This window comes from Syngnathoides biaculeatus, chromosome 22 (assembly GCF_019802595.1).
Source record: "Syngnathoides biaculeatus isolate LvHL_M chromosome 22, ASM1980259v1, whole genome shotgun sequence".
In the NCBI taxonomy this organism is placed as follows: Eukaryota; Metazoa; Chordata; class Actinopteri; order Syngnathiformes; family Syngnathidae; genus Syngnathoides; species Syngnathoides biaculeatus.
Window position 1 is genome coordinate 16630055 of NC_084661.1, and position 25534 is coordinate 16655588.

Here is a 25534-nt window from a genome sequence, read left to right on the forward strand (position 1 = left end):
TGAGAGTACAATACAATTGAAATTATACGACATCTTTTTACATTGTGACTGAGATATTCGCTGACAATTGTGAGCCTTTTTCTGCGGTTCCTGGTCGAGTGCGTGTGCTTAAAAGTCTTTATCGTTTTACAATGAAATCTTTTCCTCTCCACAAAAATCAGATTTGTCATTTCCTCCCATCCCGACCTGACATCCACTTCCACGGAAATGCACAATACAAGTGTAGTCCGCCTTCGCCGGACGTTAGACGAGATAGGCTCCATCGCTCCCGTGACCCTCGCGAGAATAAGTGGCTTGGAAAATGGATGGATGGACATATAACGTGGAAAGTCTTTTTCCTCCTGGAATTATTTTTTTCTTGTTCCGCAGTTGCACAATACTGTCCTTTAACACATCTGCAGATGGGGGAAGGATGTTATTTGTGCATAGGTTTAGGAAGGCATCACAATTCTTTTTTTTTTTTTAAAAATGCACCAAGAAGCGCTGTAATATTGAAGCATGAAATCGTAGAAAAAATTGAATGAAATCTGTTTACTCGACCCGCCAAAGCAGTATGAGCGTAGTGGTTCTACGATATGTAGTACACAGAAGCAGGAGGATTAGATGGAACCTGTAACGCTTGCATTAAAATGATTTCTGAGCTGCAGACTTCAAGTGAGAATTGAGAAGCTAATGAACCCCGTTAATAAATATTGAAGTAATAACTTTTATATTGAACTTGAGGCAGACTTTTGTCTAGTGACTTGTCATACACTGTCCCGATCCACGCAGGGCTCTCCGGGAAACCTCAGCCAGTTCGAGGAGATCTTGTTTGGCGGCGGAAATGGCGCCGAAAACTTTGCGGGGGTCGTCGCGGTGCGCGCAGCAGCCGGTGTGGTGGGCGTGGGCTACGTGGATGCGGTGCAATGCACCATGGGCGTTTGCGAGTTCCCTGACAACGAGGGCTTCTCCAATCTGGAGTCGCTCCTGGTCCAGGTCGGTCCCAAAGAGTGTCTGCTGGCTCACGGGGAGAACAGTTCTGACGGCAACAAGCTGCGGGAGGTTTGTGTCTCTTCTCTTGTGTGCCTTTTGTATACTTTTCATCTTTCTGTTTCATTTCTAAGGTGATTTTGTATGTTCACTCTAAACTGTGAAAATGCAGCTCACCAAATTAAGTGAAAGTCATAAGAAAATGTATTCTAATCAAGGTGTCAGGAAAAAAATACAATATAAAAATAAAGATAAGGTATCCTGTAAAATACAAAAAACATGTGATCGACACAATAAAGAAATATATGATTGAATTGAAAAATACTTGACTAAAAATGCAATGTCTCAATTAAAAATACAATACAGTTAAAAAAAAAAAGAAAAAATGCAATACAAAAACTTTGATATAATTTAAAAAATACTGTGCCGAATTTGATGGAATACAAACAATATAATACACTGTTAAATAAATTAAAAGATTGGCAACAAAACATTTCCTTGTTGGCGGTAAAAAGGTCCTCAAGCGCCTAAATATGTAAAAAAAAAAATGTAAGTCACTTAGTAAAACAAACAAAAAAATAGTCAATGACAAAGAGCATTTCATTTGACCCGTGGGGGGAAAAAAATCAGTTTGAATGTAAATATTTGTAACCGCTAACAAATCAGCCTTTACCATGATCGTATATTGTTTGAAAGCGCTGCTAACCGCCCTCGCGGCCATCCACTTGCTCCACTCGTGAGTTGCATTGAATATACCTTTTGTGGACTGAAATAGCAGCGCCCGATAGCCCCCTCGACAAAGCAGAAAGACGGCATTGTGTCACGACCGTCTGGGTTTCTGGGTGGCGCGCAGGTGGTGCGGCGCGGCGGCGTGCTCGTCTCGGACAGGAAGCGGGCCGAGTTCAGTGGCAAGGATTTGGTCCAGGACCTCAACAGGCTGCTGAGAGCCAAACGAGGAGAGGCGGTGGCGAGCAACACCCTCCCCGAGCTGGACAAGCAGGTGAGGGCCGCCGTTTGGATCCTTTGTGGTCCGACCTGGAAATGTTGTAAACAATTAACAGAAACAACCACAGGTCCGTTACACTTTTTCATGTAATGTTCAACTTAATTGGGTTATTTTTATTGCACGAGATTTCTCCTTTTGCTTTCCGGTGCAGGTGGCAATGTCCTGCCTGGCCGCAGTGGTCCGCTACCTGGAGCTGCTCTCCGACGAGTCCAACTTCAACTCCTTCAGCTTGACATCGATGGAGCTGGGTCAGTACATGAGGCTGGACAACGCTGCCATCAAGGCGCTCAACCTCTTCCAGGTGGGGCCCACCACAAGCGCACATTTAAAAAAAAAAAAATAAATAAATATATATATATATATATATATATATATTTTTGTGTGTTATCCCCACACGTGCATGACACGTTTGCTTTCCCGCAGGGTGCACCCGACGACACCAGCGGCGCTCACTCGTTGGCCGGTCTGTTGAACAAGTGTCGCACTCCCCAGGGCCAGCGGCTGGTCAACCAGTGGCTCAAACAGCCGCTTCTGGACAACACTAAAATAGAGGAGAGGTAAATCCACTTACCGTAACTTCCGGCCTATAAACCGCAACTTTTTTTCACACGCTTTCAACCCCGCGGTTTATGCGGTAATGTGGCTAATTTGTGCATTTTTTTCTAACGGCCACAAGGGGGCACTCGAGCGGAAAAAATAAGAGTGAGACCCGTGGAATATATGTGCCGAGGAAGTGACTTTTACCGGTCTGACCCGGTTAGCGCCACATTAGCGGGTTACTGCCGTGTCTCAGTGATTTTTACCGGTATGGTATTTTTTTAAACCGGCCCTGTTAGTGTGGCGCTATCATTAGCATTAGCGTGGCTGCGCTAGCGTTAAACTCTCTGTGTACCGTCTTTCTTTGTAAATATCTCGTTTCAATGTGGGCACTTGTGGCTTTTACACAGCTGTATGTACCAAATGGTATTTCCTTTACAAATGTACTGGGTGAGGCTTATAACCAGGTGCGCTGTGTCGACCGGGAATTACCGTACTCGGTGGCCGTCTGTGGCGACCTCGCAAATTAGTACGAGGGAGTCCAACGTTTGAATTTTCACCACGGGCCTGGTTGGCGTTAGGGTCACCGATTCTAACAGTGAAACCACACAAATTATGCCAAACATTTTTTCTGTGGTTTAATGTTCGCATTGTTACAGTAAATGGAAGAAAATGCAAAGCCAACTGCTTGTCTCTTGTCTGAACGGCGTGATATTCAATGACAGTGTAACAGGAGCATCTTCTTCTATTTTTTTTTTGGTGCTACATCAATAGTTTCTCTTCATATTGGGGAATGTGGGAATCAGACCGTGTAGCATGTGACTTGAGCGCGAGGTGGTAATGCTTCTTGTCCCTTATCGAATATATTTTGTATGGCACCTCTAATAATCCAAATTACATTACTGTACACAATTGTGGTTGCACTTCAGTCCCATTTTCCCCCCATCCAGCATAACTTGTAGTTGTTAAAAAAAAAAAGTTATTTTAATGCAAAAATGGCAAAGCAGATCTATTCAACATAGTCTGAATATGCCTTTATTAGTGCCAACAATGCACACTTGTACTTTCACTCGTAAAAATGCTCCGATAATACAACAGCAACACCACTTTGACTGCCCGTCATGTCCCGGAGCAGCACGACAAAGCAGATTTGCGCAATGCGTGACATTTACCACTTGGTCCATGCAAGATGATGCGAAGGTTGCGCCGCAGAAGCTCCCCGATCCAAAGCCTTCACCAGATTTTCCGCTGTGCAGGCTGGACCTGGTGGAGAGTTTAGTATGCGACTCTGAGCTAAGGCAGACGTGCCAGGATGACCTCCTGCGGCGCTTCCCCGACCTCCAGCGTATGGCCAAGAAGTTCCACCGTCACAGTGCCACCTTGCAGGACTGCTACCGCGTGTACCAGGCCGTCGGCCACATCCCCGCACTCGTCGCTGTGCTGGAAAGATCTTCAGGTAGCAAGACATTGACTGATAGTTTGGCACTGGTTGCTAAGATACTGAACAGGAAGTAGCCTGGTGGCTTTTGTTGCCGGTTCGTAAAATATTCCACCGCTGGGGGAAGCTTTTTCTGTGCCGCTTTCACCTTTCAAAGTAGGCCAACAAAATAGATGAATTGCTGCTTTTTGAGAGTGTCACTGGGCCACAAATGTGCACTTTCCGCTGGGCAAAACAATATGAAAATCATCCCGCTAATGTTATCTTTGGTTTTTCCAACTCTGCGTGTCTCCGTTTTGAATTGTCGAAAAAAAGTCCCTTTTGAACGTCGTCATATTTTGCAGTGGATTGTTTATTGCTCATTGTGTAACGCGGCAATTCCCTTTCTGACATATACAAAGCGGTCATTGGCGTTGATGATGCACAGCATGTCTTATGATGGTCATTTCGAGTGTTTTCTTGGGGGGAAAAAAAGGGTGAACAAAGTAGGATGTCAATTAATGTCATAGATGTTTGCATGCATATCGTTCAATTGTCTTAACGCCTACGATTGTGTGTTTCCCAGGCAACCATCAGGTCCTGCTGGAGGCGGTCTTTGTCTCCCCCCTCAGGGACCTCCAGGGCGACTTCAGCAAGTACCAGGAGATGATCGAAACCACACTGGACATGAACCAGGTGAAGCTTTCTCACGCTGACCGCATTCTGAAAAAGGAAATCGATATCGATGCGCTACAGAATTCGCTTTTTGGATCAAAATAAGTTTAAAACGTTTCAAACTGTCGTAAATCGTACTTAATAGTTTGTTTGTTTGTTTGTTTGGGACAGGAATGTAATTACAGTATCCTTCATGGAGAATTTTTGCTTACTTTTAGTTATCTATCACAATATTTCAAGCATGCATGAAACCTTTTTTTCCTCCTTCAAGGGCTATTTTAGTTGGAGTCCTGCGGGTGCTGTCGTAAATTTACAATTTAACGCTCCATCCAACAGTTCCTGGTTTTATTTGCGACCGCATCTCAAGTTGCTCATCACTTTGCTTGCAACGATAACTTGCAGTACATCGCGCCGAGCTGACAGAATTCATGCTCACGACAAACATGGGAATGTGGGATGCGTGTTTTTTTTATAAGGGGGGGGGGTGTTTTGGACCAGACATGAACGCAATTAGTACATAGCTAAAAGCAAAAGTGCAAATATCGAATTCTACCTTAGATACAATACCGAAAGTACCTGGATACTGTAATTTGTAGTCTCACGACAGGTTATTTAACCTTATAGACGGTACTGTATATTTGAAACACTTCATAGTCGAAGCACAATAACAAAGGTACATTATTTTTAATTTTAGACCTAGAACTCTTCTACAGCAATCCTACCCATAGTTACTCTTTAATCCAGTGGTCGTTTTATTCTTCTTCTTAAACGTTACTTATTGTATGTTTTTTATGTTTTTAGATTGAGCACCACGAGTTCCTGGTGAAGGCTTCCTTCGATCCCGTGTTGAGCGAGCTGAGAGAGAAAATGGACGCCCTGGAGAAGAGCATGCAGGCCGTGCTCGGCGCCGCCGCCAAAGAGCTAGGTGGCTACGTGCACGTGCACACACACACACACACACTAGGAAAACGTGCACACTCGCGCGCGCGCGCACACACGCGATGGAAAAGTGCATCCACGTGTTATAAAATGTCCATTGAAGTGTGCAGCAGTCATGTGCCAAAGAGCCCGATAAATTCTAAATTCTTGACCTTTAACCAGTCCCAAGCCTCGTGGTCATCTGTGTGACTTGTACCAAATCGGTGTGCAGGTTTCTATGACGTCAAGCTGCGTGGAAATGAGCACGGCCGGGGCATCGGAGGGCGTTACGTATTTTGCTGAAAAATGTTGGCTCTTAAGATGCAGCACTCGACTGCTGCTGCTATGTTTGCCGGCATGCTGTGTTTTCCGTGACGTTCTGCGCGCGTCGCAGGTTTGGAGGCCGGCAAGACGGTGAAACTGGAGTCGAGCGCCGTGCTGGGCTTCTACCTGCGCGTCACCTGCAAGGAGGAGAAGAGCCTGAGGAACAACAAAAAGTTCACCACGCTGGACGTGCAGAAGAACGGCGTGCGCTTCACTAACAGGTGTGTGTGTTCATGCCGCGTTTCCACCCACGTGCGTTTATGTGCATTGACCCGGCGTGCGTCCCCAGCAAGCTGAGCGCCCTCAACGAGGACTACGGGCGCAGCAAGGAGGAGTACGAGGAGGCCCAGAACGCCATCGTCAAGGAGATCATCAACATCGCCTCAGGTGTGAAATCTTCCGCTTGTGCTCGTCGTGGCGTTGATTGGACCAGGAAGTGATCGGTTACGTGTGCGTGAATGCGGCGCATTGTTGCAAGAACGGCAGCATGACTAATTGCATTTAAAGTTATTATTATTTTTGTCATTTTTAAAAATGAAATTAGGCTACGTGGACCCTTTGCAGTCGCTGGGCGACGTGGTGGCCTTGCTGGACGCGGCGGTCAGCTTCGCCGCCGCGGCGGTCTCGGCCCCCGTGCCTTACGTGCGGCCCCGCCTGTTGCGCGACGGCCCCCGCCGCCTGGAGCTGCGGCAGGCGCGCCACCCCTGCATGGAGACGGACGCCGACACCTGCTTCATCCCCAACGACGTCTCCTTCGTCCAGGGGGAGAAGAGCTTCTACATCATCACAGGTGAGCGAGTGCACTTTCTTTTTTTTTTATCCTTTTTTTTTTTTTTTTAATTATAAAATAATTTGCCTCCTATCAAACTAAAATAAAACAAACAAACCCCCTCCAATTCTTCCACTTCTATCTCTCCAAAAGCGTTTGGCGTTGTGTTCACAAATAGTTTTCCGAAAATATTTAAATAAATTCTCCACACCGCTGACCTATAATAATTTCAAATGGAGCAGTACGATATTTGGTGGGAGAAACATGTAGGTCAAAGGTCATGTAAAATAAGTATTCTATAAATTAAGAAAAGGTAAACACTTGTCTTACTGTTTTAATTATTAACATTTTCTATTTTTTTTCTTTACACAGATGGCCTAAAAATATTTGTTCTGAAAATGCAGTAAATTAGGTAAAAAAAAAAAAATCTAATTTCACCTCCAATATTTTCAAATAAAGTAATACAATATGGGGGGGGGACATGTAGGTCAAAGGTCATGTAAAAAAAAAGTAATCTATAAATTAAGAAAAGGTAAATCATTTTCTTATAGTTTTTTAATTATTGTAATAACTAAATATTTCAATTTTTTCTTCACACAGATGGCCTAAAAATATTTGTTCTGAAAATACAGTAAATTAGGTAGAAAAAATATAATTTCACCTCCAATATTTTCAAATGGAGCAATACCATATTGGGGGGAGGAGACATGTAGGTCAAAGGTCATGTATTCTATAAAATAAAAAAAGGTAAACACTTGTCTCATTGTAATAAAAACAAAATATTTTCCATTTTTTTCTTCACACAGATATTTATTTAAAAAAAAATCTCATTTAACCTCCAAATATTTCATAAAAATAAGGGTTTGATAAGGTATGTCCACACATATACAAATGCATTTTTAAAAAAAAATCTAAAAGTCTTTTCTTCACACAGAGTGCATAAAACTTAAGAAAGCACATATGAATATGAATATATTTTTTTAAATGGACGTGATTTAAATAGACTTTGGTCATATTTTCTCCACACTGCTGCTCTTCAAAAAATGAAATGAATTCAAATAAAAGCAGAATTGTTCCTCAGGTTATTTTTTTGTGCTCAGGACCAAATATGGGCGGGAAGTCGACGTTCATCCGCCAGGTGGGCGTGATCGCTTTGATGGCTCAAATCGGCTGCTTTGTGCCGTGCGAGGAGGCGGAGCTCAGCGTGATTGACAGCATCCTGGCCCGGGTGGGGGCGGGGGACAGCCAGGTGAAAGGAGTGTCCACCTTCATGTCGGAGATGCTGGAGACGGCCGCCATCTTGCGGTAGGATCGCGCCGTCTTCTCGCGCCGTCTCAAACGTCAAATCTTAACGTCGGCGTTCTTCCCTGCAGCTCGGCCACGGAAAAGTCGCTGGTCATCGTGGACGAGCTGGGCCGCGGCACGTCCACCTACGACGGCTTCGGGCTGGCCTGGGCCATCAGCGAGCACGTGGCCGACGAGATCGGCTGCTTCTGTCTGTTCGCCACGCACTTCCACGAGCTGACGGCGCTGGCGGCGCAGCGGCCCGCCGTGCGCAACCTGCACGTGACGGCGCTGACGGCGCACGACACGCTCACCATGCTGTACCGGGTCAAGCCAGGTCAGTCAGGCCCTCGCCGGTCACCCTTCGCGGTTCTTTGTTTGCTGGCGATGGGAACGGCTTTTAACGAGGTTTCCTGGGGCAACCTCGGAAATTATTATTTACCAAAACAACAACAACGAACGCGGTCAGCTGAACGGCGTTGCCTTCGTGCCAAACCTTGCGGCGAAGGTGGTGTCATGCCCTCGCGTGCGGGCGAAGTGAGCCGCAATCGCCATTTTTCAAAGGGGGGTGGGGGTGTGGGGGGGACTCTCGCGAGGAACTGCTGTGGTCCACAGCTCTCGCCCGAACGCTCACACTGAACTGCCCGAGCTGACGCCATCTTATGACGTCACTTAGCAGGCCACGCCCCTTCATAGGATACCGCCAACACAATAATTAAGTGTACACTAATGATGCATTATACACCTTATTCACTATGTTCATTATATAGAGGGCTCGTGATTATTCAAAATCATTTTTTTAAGTGTGCTTGAATAGATTTATTACAACAAATTGAACTCCTAAATCAAGGTGGCACTGAAATAAATAATAAATTTTTTTTTTTTAAAAAGTGATATCATAACAAAGTACTTGCCGGATTGGTTTGGTGAGCAGGAGAAAGTAATGACTGGCTTTTTTTGTCAGAGTTTAACATGAATATATTTTAAGAAATACTCCAATATTTTTCCGACTCCACATTGAAGAAAGTAATTGTGAGATTCTTCTGATTTAGTCACAAAGTCGTGATGTTGATGTTGTTTGAAATTCTAAATAGGAAAAAAATGCAAACTGGACTATTTTGAACAAGTTCTTGAAATAGAAAAAGATATTTCTATCATTCCTTGATATCGAAATGAAAAAAAATATTTGGACTTTGCTTACAAAATTGCGCAGAACGCCCACGCGTGTGTGCGCTTCTTCCTTCCAGGCGCGTGCGACCAGAGTTTCGGGATCCACGTGGCCGAGTTGGCCCGCTTCCCGCCGTCGGTGGTCGCCGCGGCCAAGGAGAAGGCCGAGGAGCTGGAGGACTTCCAGGAGGCGGACGCGTCCGCCAGGGGGGGCGAGCCCGAGGCCAAGCGGCCGCGCGGCCAAAAACGGGTGAGCTGAAACGTGGCCGCTCGTCAAAATGCCATCGCGTACAAATAGAGGGAAGAAGGGGGGAAAAAAAAGAGCAAAAGATTTAATATAGGAATAAAGCAGTATAAAAATATATATATATATATATATATATATTATTTTTTTAAATTAAAAAAAAAAAGTTGGAACGTTTATAAGAGCAAAAAGTTTTTCTTGGTTATATTGGGATGAAAAGTTGAGAGAATGACGACGAATGAACTCACTCGCCGTTTGGCATTCATAATTTTTGGGATACTTTTCCATTTTTGGCTGAGGGCAAAGGGCATGTTTCATTTAAAAAAAAATAAATAAATAAATAAAAATCATCTCATCTATCGCTAAGCCTTGTGGCGAGCTCGGGCCCAGCGGACAAAAGTCTCGGCTCTGACGAATACTGTAAAGTCCTATTTTTGCTCGAGGACGTCAGCCATTCTTGACCTGAAAGGCTTTTTGTTTGGAGAAACAAAGACTTTATTCATGCCGAGGATGTCAGATTCGTGTCATCTGATACTAACTAATATTCGGTGCTTTTAACTAGAAGCGAGCAGTAGTTTGAAAAAGGGGGGTGGGGGGGGGATTAGTTAAACAAACAAAAAAAAAAAAAAGTTTATTTTTTTAAATACAGTATTGTGCCAGGAAGTTTAAAAATGACTTGGCCAGTTATGCTATTATGTGATTTTAGGGTCACAATAATCATAATAAAAAAATACAAATGTGCAATTTGTATTGATAGACCCCCCCTCTCACCCCCCGCGACTCGAGCAAGGGTGTCACACTCATTTTTCTCTCGGGCCACATTGCAGTTGCGCTTTCTCTCTGAGATCCATTATGACTGTAAAACCATCAAAATCTTTAGTTGTCCCATCATATTTACACATTCAATTCATGAACTACCGTAATTCCCGGCCGAGAGAGCGCACCTGGTTATTAGCCTCACCCAGTACATTTGTAAAGGAAATACCATTTGGTACATACATAGGCCGCAGCTGTGTAAAAGCCGCAAGTGCCCACATTGAAACCCGAGATATTTACAAAGATGGTACACAAACAGTTTAACGCTAGCGGTGCCGCACTAATGCTAACACTAGCACAGCGCTAACAGGGCCAGTTATAAAAAAAAAAAAAAAAAAAAACAAAAAAAAAACCCATTCTGGTTAAAAATCACTGAGACACGGCAGTAACACGCTAGCACAGCCGTAACAGGGCTGGATCGGTAAAATTCACTTCCTTGGCACATATATTCCACCGGTCTCACTGTTACCTTTTCCGCTCTCGTGGCCCCTTGCGGCTGTTAGGAAAAAAAAAATGCCCAAATTAGCCTCATCAACGCATAAACTGCAGGGTAGAAAGCGTGTGGGGGAAAAAAAAGAGTAATTAGGGTAATTTTGAAATCAGAAATCGAGGGTAACGGTTTTTTCAACTATACTATATTATGTTTGGTAATGGGAAAATGCTGGCAATATCTCAACGTCATCATTTATATGACATGACAATTAGAAATTCTGGCACAGATATGAACAAAAATCATGCAAGTTGATACACACGATTTGCACTCATCACACGGTGAGCGAGCGAGCGAGCGTCCCGTCCTCTCTGGCACAACAAAACGGCCCTCTCGCTCTCGTCCCGCCAGGTCGGAGAAGACTTGATCCAGGACTTCCTGGAAGAAGTCAAGTCTCTTCCCGTCGCCGCCATGACTGAGGACGAGGCGAGGGCGGCGTTGGGGCGAATGAAGGAGGCGCTGCTCGCCAAGAACAACGCGTACGTCTCCGAGCTGCTGGCGCGATGGCTTCCCGCCACCGCGTCTCCGTGAACTCGACTGTCAGGTAGCGCCTCCCCGGGGGATACGTTCATGTCCACCTTTTCTGACTTCAAAATGAAAACAAAAACCCTCCAAACATTTGAATCTAAAATGCTATTTGGCTAACGGTATCCGGTTTTCCTTTTCCCCGCAAAAACCTCGTTTTCGATTGGACGTTGTACGGTTTATCAATAAAGCTTTGTTCGTGGACGTGCTTCTGATTGACATTTTATAGTCATTGTAATCCGTCGTAATCAGATGTCATTGGTGTCATTTTGCGTTCCGAAGCGTTAACATTCCATTTGCGGCGTTTCTCAATTTCCAAGAAAAAGAAAAAAGACGCGCGTACTTGGTGAGGTCAAACAAAGTGGCGAGTCTCCTTCAAAATCTTTTTTTTTTTTTTTTTTTTTTAATTACTCATCCATAGATGACTTTGGGCAAAAGGGAGGGCACAAACTACGTAATTAAAAGACATTTTTAGTCAAATGTTTTTCGCGTGTGGGATGAAAGACCAAATTGATTCCGGTGTAATTATTTTTTTGTGAATGCGCATTTAAAAGAACAAAATCTATCAGATAAAACCTTTAACCAAAGTTAAATTAATATACACGCAAAATGGGGAGGTACAGAAGTTTTCAGAACATATTTTGTTTTTGTATTAAAAAAAGGTAAATTAAAATAGCTTTCGTCAAAATGCAATTTTTCCACCTTTTTGTTTTTGTTGTTTTGGAAAAAATTAAGAACATTTCGTAAGATATTTTTGTATCAAAAGTGAGAATTTAAAAAAAATTCAGTTATGGGCCTCAAAGGCTAAAAATTTATGTAAATGCAAGTAAACGACCGTCCCAACCATCAAAACAATCACCGCTTCAATATAATTGGGCAAAAAAAAAAAAAAGGCACCGTCAATCTAATAAATTTTTATTTTCTTAGAAATGGCAAGTTTCCTTTCTTTTTTTTGTCTTCCAAAGAAAGAAAGAAAAAAGTATACCTTTTTTTTTTTTTTTTTTTAATTCCAACTAGCATCTACAGAATGGTTATTGAATACTTCACAATATATTAAGTCTAGATGTTATGATACATGCGATACGATTCAGGCTGCATGAGGAGCCACAGTCACCACGATACACTGGGAGGGGCTTGGGTGGGGTCATAGAGGCTGCAGAGCCACTCTTGGCGGTCCAGTAAAAATAAAAATAATAATAAAAGAGCTCCGACACATCCTACTGGAACCCTCCCCACAAAACACTGACTGCATTAAACTGTACACACACACACACACACACACACGTTACGCACTTTTTGTACAAGAGCGGGCGGATTTGCCCCACCAGTCAATCAAGCCAAAACACGGTTCTGTAGTGTTTAAACCAGATTCTCTTTCACAGAAAGAACTCGAGCGCTGGCTCGCCAGGTAGCGTCTGCGGCCGCTTAGACGGGGGACGGGACGGGACGGGACGCTAACCAAAGAAATAATTAGAATATATAATAAAATAAGACATTCAAATACAGTCAGCTTTTTGCTTGGAAATACAAAACTACATCGTAAAGCGTTGAAATAAAATCCATTGATCAGAATGTCTTTTTTTTTCCTTTTTCCTCTTTTCTTTAAAAAAAAAAAAAAAAGCAGAAGTGCCCCACAAGCCCACACAAACAAACACCCGAGGAATTGCTCGTGTTCAGTCTTTCCTGTGGCTCCCCCTGGTGGAGCTTTGCCTGCACTTCCTCACCTTCTGCGCCGCACATCTCAGCGTCTCTATGGGGTTAGGTGCGGGGAGGGGGAGGGGCTTCCGCGTGTACGTGTGCGAGATATCGCGCCGGTCCGCCTCGCCGTTCAGTTATGCTGCAGCGTGTTGGACTCGATAGGCGGCGCCGAGTCGTACAGTGTGTCCGTGTCGTGCGTGGGTTCGCCCGCCAGCGTGCACGGGTTGGACAACGTGCCGGCGCCGCAGTCGCAGAAAAACCTGCCGGAAAGAAACAAAAAAATAATTTAAAAAAAAAAAAAAAAAAAAAAGGAAATCTATAAAAACAACACGAGTACAACAAACTTTTTTTTTTTTTTCCCCACTCAGAAATTTGTGACAAGAATTTATTAATCCCTTGATTAAGCCAATTATATTCACAAGTGCAATATTTTTTACAATGTAGTTCTGTAAAAATTACTTGAAGTGGACAAATAAAAAAAAAAATCCTTTCCTTGAAAAAGGTGCAATTATTTTAAAAAATGATAAAATGTCTCAGGATTTAAGCAATATTAATTAATACTAAATGATCAATTCATAAAAAAAAAAACCCATTGCATTTCTATTTTTGTAATCAATAATTTGATTTCATAATGTATATGCATTCATTTGCAACTTTTGTATAACCTACACAAGTCAATTGAAGAAAAAAAAAAAATCAGGGGAATTAATATCAATCGGAATATGGTTGCATAATTGTGCACACCCTCTTGTAACAGTGGATGTGAAAGTGTTCAGTATTTATCAATCACATTCAATCAGACTCAGCACAACCTTCTTGATTAACGCCAAATCAAGATTAGCTTCTCGCTTGTCACATCTTACAGAAATGCAGAGTGACAATCATTCAGTGGGAAAAAAAAAAAATATGTAATGCGGAAAATAAATAACACGGGATGTTTAGCTCATGTGATAACAACAACAACAATCTGCCCATCTTTGCTGGTGTCAGCGCTAAGGGCTACGGTCCCAAGACAGAAGCCTCATCTGACATACATAAATAATAAATACATAGACTTGAACCCCCCCAAACGCATCGGGAAAAATGTATCACGGCCTGGTGACCAAAGAATGAACCTTTTGACGCAAACGACCGAGGGAAAAAGGCAGGATGACGACGACGGCGGCGGTGTCAAATTGGGGTCCCTGCAAAATTTTCTTTTACTATCGTTGAGCTTTTATCTGTTGCCGGTAACGCGACTAGATCGATAGAACTCGTTACCATAGCGATGATGACAACGATAATGTGCCAATGTATCGGGTGAACAAAATGAGGCGGTCATCGCCGGTGCTTGAGAGGACGTCCATTCAAGGACCGCTCGAGGTATTGCCGCGAACTTTTAATACGATGCCGCTCGCGTTCAGGCTACAAGACGTCATGTAGCCTCGCAAGCTAGTGCTAGCGCCGACGGTTGCGCGATAACGTGCACCTTTGCTAAAAAAAAAAAAAAAAAGACAACGGCGGTCAGCATACGCAATTCTATTGGTTGACGTCAAGGTGTGTTGTCGTCATGTGTCACACTACCGGGAAGATACGCATTAAGTTTCTTTCGGCTTGTCCTGAAATAATGTCATGTGGTGGCATAATTGCGCACACCCCCTCGTAACTCCGCAGGTGTCGGTGCTCGGTATTCATCGATCACATCCAAGGTCACGTTAAGTCGGACTCGGCACACGACTGCTTGCGATTAACCCCAAATCAACTCATCGTAACCGGAAGCGCGTCCGATAAAATATACAACGGAACTCAATTCGGTGGAGAACGTATGTCACAAGAAAGGAGAAGCAACACGGGATGTTTACTTCATGTGACCACAACAACAACAACAATATCTGGCATCTTCCTCGTGTCAACGCCAAGGGCGAGCGTCTCAAGACAGAAGCCTCATCTGACAGAAATACATACGGACATAAAGTTGAAAGCGCCCAAAGGCATCGATCGGGGAAAACGAATCACGGCCGTAATGAAACAAAAAAGGTACATTTGGCACAACAAATGAGAAAAAGATGGTTAAAGTTTAAAAAAAGGAACTAGACCAGCTGAACTTCATTTGCACTTTGAACCGCGGCAGTTGTGTGTCGACTCCCGTTAGACGTGTTTGAACAAGTCGGAGGGTGTGCGCACATTTGCAACACTTATTGGCGGCAGTTCTCAGCATGCTGCATGTTGGAACATTCAGAGGAGCGAAAGTACTTTTTCTACAGTTTACTCTTTTTAAAGACAGCTTCTCCTCAATTACTCCATTGAGTGTTTGGCGCCCTCTGCTGGTTGCCGCCGAGCACTAAAATCCCATCGCGCTCGCAATTACAATCAGTTATGTCGGACTTTGAAATCCATCCATCCATTTTCTTTTGGCGCTTATCCTCACGTGGGGCGCGGGTAGTGCTGGAGCCTATCCCAGCTGTCAACGCAACGTACACCCTGAACTGGTCGCACATCGACACAAAGTCACAAATCATACCGACGGGGCAATTTGACTTTGAAATCTCAGAGAAAATGTAAAAAAAAAAAAAAAAAAAGGAGCATCTCCTCACCGATCGTGCCGTATAAACTCCACGTCGTGTCCTTGGTGGCATTTCTTGATGCAGTTGACGCAGATGGCGTTGCGGTCCGTCGTGTTGCATGTGTGGCACCTGCGCCGAGACGGGCCGCCGTCAAATACGCAAAAAAAAATACACAAACGTGCACCAAAAAGATGTCCGCCGACCTGTAGAAGTCGTGCATGGGGTAGCTGGTGTAGCTGGAGATCTTGTAGAGGCACTGCCCTCGACTCACCGCCTTCTCGATGGCGTCCTGGTTGTTGTTGATCTTGTTGTCTGGCAACGACACGGCGCAAGTTCGATTTGGTTTCCGATCAAAATAAGTTGGGGAGGGGTAATAAATCACGCGACGACAGCAAAAATTCCCGGATGGAACCGGGAAAAATTGACCAAATTGTACGCAAAACGCGACACATGACGCAATATTTCCAAATTTTATGGCAACAGTTGCAGCCCTTGTCAGAATAATAAAGAATAAATGATTGTTCTTTGAATCACTGTGATTCAATTTGGATCCGACTCACCGCTGACTCCTTTGGAGCGCACCTTTTTTTTCTTTCCCTTAAATAAAAATAACATGTTGTGCTTGAAAAGAAATAAAAATCATTTGATGTTTGCTTTTCTTCCTCTCCCCGCAACAAAACATTCATGTTCTGGATTTTTCAAATCATGCCCCATTTTTTATTTTGAAGAGAAGGTCGTGTACCTTTCATGGTGACGTTGACGCCGGACGCCAGAAAGAGTCCCCCGAAGCGGTTGTTGAAGATCTGGTTCCCCTCCAGGGTGGCGGTGGCGTGGTTGGTGATTTCGATACCTGGAGGGGGGGGGGGGGGGGGGGAGGACGCCCGGCCCGAGGCCAAATGTGAATACGATCGTTTCACCCGATTTCAGCGCCGCGGACGTCGGCGACCTGCGGCGAAGCCGTCGAAGATGCGGTTCTTGCGCAAGATGGGGTGACTGTTGGTGCTGATCAGCACGCCGGCCTGAGCGTTGCGGAAGATGTCGTTCTCCTCCAGCAGCCCTGAGAGAAGGCGCCGGAAGCTCAGCGCCGTCCGCGTACGCACGTCTCGTGGCGTGGCCTCACCTCTGCCTCCGTTGAAGATGCAAATGCCTCCGTCGCGCCCGTCGTGGATCTTGTTGCGCCTGAGCGTCGGGTTGCTGTCCGTCTTGATCCACACGCCCGCCATGGCGTTGTCGAAGATCTCGTTGTCCTCGATGAAGCCCAGACCTACCGCGCCGCACGCGCACACCGCCGTCAGGACGTGCTCAAAATGGACGCCGCGAGGACGCGTCGCGCGCACCTGAGTTGTAGACCAAAATGCCGCCATTTTGTCCGCCCCATATCTTGTTGCGCCGGATCTTTGGGTTGCTGCCCGTCCTGTGAACGCATTTCGTCGGCGTTTCATTCAGACGACGGTACAATATTCTCACGCTATCTCTCGATTCAACGTTTTGATTTAAAAAAAAAAAAAAAAAAAAAAAGACTGGATAGCTAACCCTGACCCACCGAAACTCAAGTCGCCGACCCGTGCGTGAATTACCAGTTTCGTGGCTGTGAGAAAATATTCCACAGGTAAATTAGAAGGATTTACTTTGACACTGTTAAAAGTTTGTTTGTAAAGTTTTTTTTTAATTTTCCTGATCATCTCAATTCACTTGAACAAAGTTTTGATTACGGTTGTTGTTCACTTTTATAGGCCGACAGTTTTTGCAAAAAAGCGATGACAATATTTTCCCTATCTTCATCAGTGGATAAGCAGGAAAACACATTTTCTGTGACATTTTTGATGAATTTCATAATACAGAACTCTGCAAATTGAATTTGATTTTCAAATGCGAGGACACAAGTTGAAATAGGATGTCCCAGAGACAACAAATGAACAATGCGTTTAGCTTGTATTTTCCCATGGTCAGTCCTTATTTCCCAAAAATCTATCTAACTGATTGACTTATTAAAATGGAATAGTTTTATGACAAAAAATGCTTTGTTTTTTGCTATGTTATGATGATAGTGTATTTTGGGAAAGGTTAATGTCACAGAAATCGGGCCCTCGGTTCGAGCTAGTCACGTTTTCCATGTCTTTCCTTTGCACTTCGCCTTTTTTGGCTTCCCGAGTAGAATTAAAAATCTGAAAATATGTCAAGTTCACACAGTTTTAATTGTACATGCAAAACTGTGAGGAAAAAATAATCACCACAATCCAACCGGTAAACCGTGTCCTCGACACGCTTTGGGAGTACCAAGATGGCAGCCGACTGGCTTCAACCAATCAACGCACCGCTAGCTATGCGCGCGTTATCCACTTATTTTTTTGGGGATCAGCGATCCCTCCACCTTTACCCCGCCCTCTATAAACGTTGCATCATATCTGTGGGTTACCTTATTTGCACGCCCGAGTACATGTGATTGTAGATGTCGTTGTCCTCCAGCACGCCGTGGCCGTTGTCGTAGAAGTACACGCCCACCTGCGACACATCGTGAAAACGTTTGCTCGGGCTCATCCGAGCGCAATACGCGGTCGGAGTCGGGACCTGTTTTCCGCTGTGGATGCGGTTCTTGCGGAGGACGGGGGTGCTCCCCGTGGTCACCCAGACGCCGGCCAGCGTGTTGCTGTACACCTCGTTCTCCTCGATGACCCCTTGGCCCTTTTCGTGCTGCCGGTCACGACGTTCAAGCGTTTGAACAACAACAACAACAAAAACAAGCCCAAATACATCAATAAATAACCTTTACCACGTAGATGCCGCCGTGCTGGCCGTCGTGGATCTTGTTGTGGCGCACGATGGGGCAGCTGTTGGTCCGGATCTGGATTCCCGCCAGGGCGTTCCCGTAGATGTCGTTGCTCTCGATTAAACCCCGCCCGTCGCCAAATATGTACACGCCGCCCTGGTTGCCGTTGAAGATTGCGTTGCCTCTGTGTGGCGCAATTGCAAGATGTTTTTTTTTTTTTTTTGGTTCCTGGACGGAAATTGCACCCCCACCCCGCATTGTTTACCGTATCGTGGGGTCGCTGTTGGACGTGATCCACACGCCGGCGAAGTTGTTGGCGTAGATCTTGTTCTCGATGAACTGGCCCCGCCCCTTCTCGTGCACGTAGATGCCGCCCGTCTGGCCGTGGTGGATCTCGCAGCGCACCACGGTGGGGTTTGCGTACGCTTTGACCTCGAAGCCGGCGATGCGGTTCCGGTGGATGTTGCAGTTCTCAAAGTAACCCTGAAAGCGCACCGAGCGCAAAGGGGCCGAACGTTGACGGAAACTCCAAAGCCGCAAAGTTTTGGAACGCAAACTTTCCTCAGAAAATATGAAGATCGGACGTAACGGTAGCAGATATAAATATTTGTTGATAATAATATATATATTATATTTTAATAATACTTTTTGGGCTGCAGCAGACATGCATGCAGACTAGAACGCGCCTCTAGTTTATGCAATTATATACATTGCTCCATTTTTGAATACATTTTTTCTTAACTTATTTTGGGCACCAGATGTGTATGTATGAACCTTGCTTGCAATCCAATTTACATTTGGAAAACAAAACAATTACTCATGTATATAAAATTCGATCAAATTGAAAAAAACTATTAAATGTTTTGCCCGCATTAAACTCCACAAAAAAAATGAACTAGATTTTTTTTTTTTTCTGAAAATATAACTCAAGAAGGAAGGAGGAAAAAAAAAAATCCACACAAACTGAGAATTTGAGCTGAAAAACAAACAAAAAAAATTATTTGAGCTAAATAGCTAATGACCTTTTATCCCTTTTTTTAAAAATTATATATTTTCAAGCCGTTCAGATGAGTTTGTCATGTTGCTGAGCTCATTAAGTGACAAGTGGAAAAATCTGCCACATTGTTAGGGGAGAGTAATCATGTAAATATATTTTTAAAAATTCCCAACATATTCACGAACATTCATTGATAAAATGTGCGCATTGAAGTCGCTTTACCAAGCACCGGAGCCAAATTCCTTGCGCGTCGGCAAAGAAAGAAGATTGTGACTCACCATGCCGTGATCGAACGTGAACACGCCCACGTCCCTGCCGTGGTGGATGTGGTTGCGTCTGATGATGGGGTTCCCGTGGTTCTTCACCCAAATCCCCGCCAGCGCGTTGTTGCTGATTTCGTTGTCCTCGTAAATGCCCTAAAACGCAAGCGCGCCTCCTCGTTAGCGCTCACCGGCGCCCAAAGCCGAAGGGCGCGTTTACCTGCGCGTGATCCGTGATGTAGAGGCCCACGTTCTCGCAGTCGCTGATGTTGCAGTGCTTGATGGTCGGGCACGCTCCTTGGCCGCTCACGCACACGGCGGAACCCACTGAAACGCACGACGCGATGCAATCGAACCATGTTTGTCGCAAACAAAAAATATTACACAACCGCACGAGGACTTAACCGCTAACGCACAATGCAAACAGACTTCAGATGGGCTAGCAAAACTAGCACCGGTGTCACAGTACTACTAACCCCTTTGAACACAAACAGTGCAGCAAGGCATGTAGACAGACAGTATACCAATCTTCACATACTCCTACCGAGACCAAGAAATATTTGCGGTATATGATTTGGAACAGAACAGTCAGGAGTAGCTTTGCGTGGGCGTTTACCGGTGCACGTAGAGCGTATGATGCAGTGGTCGATGTTGGGGCTGCAGTTGACGGTGATCTCGAGGCAGTGGTGCGCGTTGTGGTGCTGCGCCGACTTGTCGTCAGGGTTGAACTGAGGACAGAAGCGAGCGTCAACGGGGTGGGCCAAAAAGTACGCGGCCGCTCGCGCTGGGCGCAGCCATCCAAACATGGGGATTTTTGACGTAAACTTTGGTTTGGATATAGATTTGCATAAATGTCATGACACTGACGACTGACTCTGGATCTTTTATCACTTTTGCTTGACGCGCCCCGCGAACAATTGAGAATAATTTGATTCAAAACTGGAAAAATTGGATTTTAAATAGGTTTGGACGAATGGCGGCGGCACATTGGTTCAGCTGGGAAAGCGTTGGCCTCACAGTTCTGAGGTGCCGGGTTCAATCCCGGAGCCGCCCGTCTGGCGTTTGCATATTCTCCCCGTACCTGCGTGGCTTTTCTCCGGTTTTCCTCCCACGTCCCAAAAACGTGCGAGATTAATTGGAGACTCTAAATTGCCCCTAGGTGTGATTGTCTCAATGTGCCCTGCGATTGGCTAGCGACCAGTTCAGGTTGTCCCCTGCCTCCTCTGCCCATTCACACCTGGGATGGGCTCCGGCACTCCCCGCGACCCCCGTGAGGACAAGCGGCAAAGAAAATGGACGGACGGACGAACGGCAAAGGAAGGAAGGACGCAAACTCAAGTCCAGAAAGGAGGTCGACATCAAAGAAGGCAAGAATAAAAAGCAACCGAAAAAAGATTATTGATATGTATTAAAAGAGCAAATGATTTTATGCGCGAGCGACATTTGGCGCCTGACGCGTTGGCGGCGCGCTCACCTTGATGGTCATGAAGCCCACGTAAGCGTCCTCCGAGCCCTCCATGAAGACAAAGGTGGAGTCCCTGGTGTTCTCGATCACCACCTTGTCCGCCACTTTGCCGGGCGCTGGGGACGGAGGACGAGGAAGCGCCGTTACGGCGATTCTTTCACGGGGAGCGGTGGGAAAATGCAGTCTCGCAGCCGCCGGGTACGCACCTGCGCCGATCATCGTGATGGGAGACTCGATGTAGATCCACTCGTCCGTGTAGATGCCGGAGTGGACGAAGATGAGGCCGTCGAAGTGGGCCTCCTGCACGCCGCCCAGTGCGTCTTCGATGGTGTCGTAGTACTGAGGGAAACAAGCCCAAAAACTCAACTCAACTCAACTCAACTCAAAGTTGAGATGCCACCAAAGCCCCACGTGGACTCACCAGCATGTTCTCCCTGCCCTTGTACCGGCCCGGGTTGCTGTAGAAGTGCTCGGCAAAGCCCGGCTTCACGTGGGCGCCTTTGTACTGAAACGCAACACGAGCCGCACGCGTTACTTTTCCACCGATCTTGAATGGAACAAAACAGATACAACCTCATATTGTTATCCAACCGTGGCCGCGGACATTTACGATTATTGATTTTGTCCGGCGTGTCGGTTATTGAACGTGACTAAACCGGCCCACGTTACGTCCATGTTCTTACAGTTATAACACACAGCACGACTACTTTATGCCACTAGTAAATTCTATTCAGGTGCCTTTACGCACATGAACACAAATGTTTACAAAGGGCATTATTGACCCGATACGAACTGTGCGGCGTTCTTGAAGCCCGTGCGGCAGGTCGCGTACGCTAAAGGCCTCGGCGTAAAACCAACTCATGCTACACACAAAAAAAAAAGACGCACGCCGACGTTCCGGAAGACAGTTTGGATCTTGAGTTGTTGGCACGTCGTTATTTTGCCATTTTTTCTATTGCGCCGATCGTGAGCAGTTTGGTTTTTAATCAATCAATCTCCTGACACAAACCGAACAGGACCAACGGCCAAAGGTAGCTGTGCAAATAAAATAAAAAAAAATATGCCACAACCCTTAAAGCTCAAGTGTTATCCCTATAAATATTCTAAAATAGATATTGTAGTGAAAAATACAAATAACATTCATTTCAATATCAATAGGAAAAAAATAAATATGAGCGGAGAGACGGGCAAAGTTGCGGAAGTCTCATTCGAGATCCAAGTGGTCGCCATATTGACTGCATCTCCTGCCCGTGACGTCACGCCGCGACATTCGCCATAGAAAACGTGCTGTGCCACCTACTATGGGAGACGAACAACAGCGATACTCGAATTTTTCCGACGCCCGACGACGTGGAAGCTCTTTTCCAAGAAGAGGACATCTCACAACCGAGTGAAGTGAACGGGGCAATATTACCCTATCGTTTCGAGCCAGATTTAGATGATATGCGGATCACGGCCAAACCGCATGTGACCAAATCACGCCCCCCCCCCCCGATCCACCTCCGTGGAGACAACGACGCCGCAGCCAAACCGCCTCCCCGTTCAATCCATCTGCGCGGCCCGAGCCATCCTGACGGTGCCGCGTCCGCCGATCACGGCTTCGGCTGGGGTGCCACGTTGACACATTTAACACCCTTGACTTAAGGATTACGTCCCCAGCCCCCAACTATGATTTTTTTTTTTTTTTTTGTAGCTGTATACACACACCCCTGTCATTTGGAGCCCACGAAGCTCTCGTCCTTTTGCACCTGTGCAATCCATTTTTCCCGACGAACCGGGTCTTTTGGAAAAATGCGAAGAGGGAACCCATCCAGCAATAAGACGAGCCGCCGGCATTTTGGCTAACACGAAGGAACAACGAGCTACCTTCCAGCAGGTAAAACTAGTAGAAACATCCAAGACCCCTTGAGTGCGCTTCTGCGCTGCACGTCACTTCCTGCTTCGTTCGATAGGATTTTAACGGCGGGAGTTACCAAAAGCCATGTACGTCAAAATCATGTTTTGTGGTAAAAAAAAAAATGGATGGGTGCATTCCGGCTGCCGTTTTTTTTTTTCATTAAAAACATACTAAAAATTATGCATTTCATGAGTGGCAAAAAAGTGAACTGAAAACAAACAGACAAAAACCAACGGCTCGCCTTCTAGCGGACGTCAGACGTGGCCGTGGTCACCATTTCAGTGTTAAACGAGTCCAAGTTACCAAAAAAAAAAAAAAAAAAAGTCAACTCATGAAGTACTTCCTCAGCGAGCATCTGAATTTGCACCGTGCCCATTTCCGGATCAACGTACTTGTGAAAACGTGAATTACAGCTGTCGTTCCATCTCGCCGGGAAGCAATTTATCTCACGTAAGAGCAAATAACCGACTAACGCAAAGTACGACGGAAGAAAAGGAGGCGGAAATCATCATTTATGGGATTTCTCCCGATAATGGTGCCGCCAGAACCTACACGCTGGTGCTGCTGTTTTGGTTATCGACACGACGCAAGTGACGGAGAACACGGGAGCAACGTACCAGCTGCTGAAAGCTCTCCTTCCAGGGGTTGGGGTGTTCGTGCTCCTCGGGGCTGACCTGGTAGAAGCGCCCCGGCTCGGGGTGCATCATGGGACGCGTGTACTCAAACACCTCCATGTAAAGGCGCTTCCTGGGAGGGTGCGACGAGAAAAAACAAAAGACGTCAGCTCCCCGCATTGAAACGACAACGCGAGCCCCGAGCGGGGAGTCGCCGACCATAGTATGGGGTCGTTGGCGAGCTGGCTGAAGCGCTTGCACACGCACGCCGCCCGGCACAGGTCCTGCTCCAGCAGGTACGAGAAGATCTTCAGGACCACCTCGTCGGGGAGCTTCTGCTGCAGATATTGTTCTGCTGGGGCTGCTGGAAAAAGAACCACAGCGACACGTCAGGAGGGGGCGGGAGACGACGCCGACGTCCGAAACGGCAGACTGAATTTATATATTAAAAAAAAAAATAAAAATAAAAAAAAACAACACACAAACCTGGCAAGTCGTGGCTCTTACCGGACACGCGCGCCCGCTTGGCCCGATGGCCGAAGGCCTCTGTGGAGGACGTGGACGCTCCCTGCGTGAGGACAGTGCGGCGGAAGTAAGGAACCACATGGGGACGCGTGCACGCTAAATGAGGTCTAACCTCCATCGGGGCCTTGCTGGGGCAGGCGGAGGTCGCGGCGGAGGCTGCGGCGCTCCTCTTGGGGAGCAGCGTCTTGCGTCTGAGCTGGTAGGGGCTGTTCTGAGCTCCTGGACCCGAGTCCTCAATTGCCATCTCTGCTGCGGCTGCTGCGGGGGCCTCCTCATCTACGCACACATCATTAATATATTTATAAAACACACACACACACACTTTGAGCAGAAAGAGAGGTGCGGTGCAGTACGTGAACTGCAGAGGTGAACAAGGACAAAAAGCATTTTTAGCAACGAGCTCTCACGCAGGACTGACGGCGGCTCACGTGAGGCAAACAATGGTCGGTCGTGATTGATAATAGCAGATGCGCTCCTCTTCGGGGATCGATCATATGCACACACGTCTTCTGCAGAACAATGTGGCCGTAATGCAGCTCACGAGGAAATATTAAATAGAAAGGGGCCGCAGATATGAAGGGAGCGAAAGGACGCGAGGCTGAAAGGCTCCAAAAAGCCAAGTGCGTAGCAAGGCAAATCCGCGGTGTAAACAAATGCGGCTAGCGGCGGCTAGCACGCAGAACAAGGAAGGGAGCGAAGCGGGCAAGAAAGTGTCTCCCAAACGGACAGCAGCCGAACCGCGGCGAAGCGGCGGAGGCACACCCGTGTCCGAGCGGCACTTTGGTCGCAGTCGCTTAGACGGCCGTCAAATGTTTTTGTTCCACCCCAAAGATGGCAGTGCTGCGAGACGCCGCAGATTTACACCCTCGGAATCGTTAGTGACAGCTGGGAATGCGGCGAGAGACGGCGGAGGGGTGGAGGGTGGGGGGGGCACATGGCGAGGGTGTCCGGAAAGGACTACACCCCCCCCCCCCACCTCACTTCGGCCCTCCGCCGGTACCAGCCGAGATAAGAGGGCCGATATCGGCCGTCTGGCTCCACGCGCGTCAGGTTAAGCGGAGACAACCCCCCCCCCCAACCTTCCGCTAGCTAGCTAGCTAGCTCGTAGCCTAGCCGCGCTCCAGTCAAGCCAAACAAAGCACGGCCCGGCCTAGGCTACCCTCGGAGAAGCCTCGGCGTTTCCTGTCGGCTCTGGAGCGCGAGAACCCCTGAACCCGAGGGACGGTGGGGGGGGGGTGCTCCCGGAGCCCGCCGTCCCGTTCGACGCGGCACCGCCTCGCTTACCTCTGTCCCCGTTGTTCCGCTCGGGCTGCACCGGGCGCGGCCTCGACACTCGCCTCGGTCTCCGGTTGGTGGCTCTGACGGAGTTCATCTGGGGAGTTGGTCGCTGGTTCAAAAACACAGAGGTGTCCCTCCTCGAGGCGAGCCGCGTCTAAATTTAACCCGAGCGCCCGGGCAGCCTCTCTCCGGTTACACCCAGACGACCGCGACGGACAACCCGCTGGTACTTGCGGGGCAACTGGCCGTTTTTCTCCGCCGTCTTCCTGCTGCTCCCCCCCCACCCCCCCCCACCCCGAGAGAATCGCCTCTCGGTGCCAGCTCCGTCTCCGTCTGGAGCAGGAGGAGC

General features: G+C 46.7%; 2 protein-coding genes across 9 annotated transcripts in view; one reads left to right on the forward strand and one right to left on the reverse strand.

Moving 5' to 3' along the window:
• Nucleotides 1-12647, forward strand: part of msh2 (mutS homolog 2 (E. coli)) — a 13457-nt gene extending 810 nt beyond the window's left edge. The window contains exons 3-17 of one of the 2 annotated variants that reach the window (XM_061809887.1): nt 772-1041; nt 1823-1969; nt 2127-2276; nt 2399-2532; nt 3769-3968; nt 4516-4625; nt 5406-5529; nt 5917-6067; nt 6136-6233; nt 6391-6636; nt 7716-7920; nt 7989-8236; nt 9147-9316; nt 10968-11160; nt 12524-12647. In XM_061809887.1, coding sequence (XP_061665871.1) covers nt 772-1041; nt 1823-1969; nt 2127-2276; nt 2399-2532; nt 3769-3968; nt 4516-4625; nt 5406-5529; nt 5917-6067; nt 6136-6233; nt 6391-6636; nt 7716-7920; nt 7989-8236; nt 9147-9316; nt 10968-11147 — 2433 coding nt within the window. In that variant the 3' untranslated portion in view covers nt 11148-11160; nt 12524-12647. Of the gene's footprint in view, nt 1-771; nt 1042-1822; nt 1970-2126; nt 2277-2398; nt 2533-3768; nt 3969-4515; nt 4626-5405; nt 5530-5916; nt 6068-6135; nt 6234-6390; nt 6637-7715; nt 7921-7988; nt 8237-9146; nt 9317-10967; nt 11552-12523 lie in introns of those variants that run through there. The other variant, XM_061809885.1, reaches the window with a different exon arrangement.
• Nucleotides 12360-25519, reverse strand: fbxo11b (F-box protein 11b). 7 transcript variants are annotated; one of them, XM_061809891.1, is made up of 22 exons: nt 25192-25519; nt 24020-24183; nt 23890-23950; nt 23602-23743; nt 23386-23515; nt 21293-21418; nt 21078-21210; nt 20881-20987; nt 20023-20134; nt 19627-19733; nt 19425-19562; nt 18415-18632; nt 18153-18333; nt 17951-18073; nt 17799-17884; nt 16720-16796; nt 16503-16646; nt 16329-16439; nt 16125-16232; nt 15586-15694; nt 15413-15511; nt 12360-13099 (listed from the first exon to the last, which is right to left on the reverse strand). In XM_061809891.1, exons 1-22 carry the CDS (start codon nt 25277-25279, stop codon nt 12970-12972), a joined length of 2694 nt encoding a protein of 897 aa, XP_061665875.1. In that variant the 5' UTR covers nt 25280-25519; the 3' UTR covers nt 12360-12969. The 7 variants fall into 7 exon arrangements, with proteins under 7 accessions (XP_061665875.1, XP_061665874.1, XP_061665873.1 ...); XM_061809890.1 differs by having other exon boundaries at nt 23602-23746; XM_061809889.1 differs by having other exon boundaries at nt 23869-23950.
• Between the last annotated feature and the right edge of the window lie 15 nt (nt 25520-25534).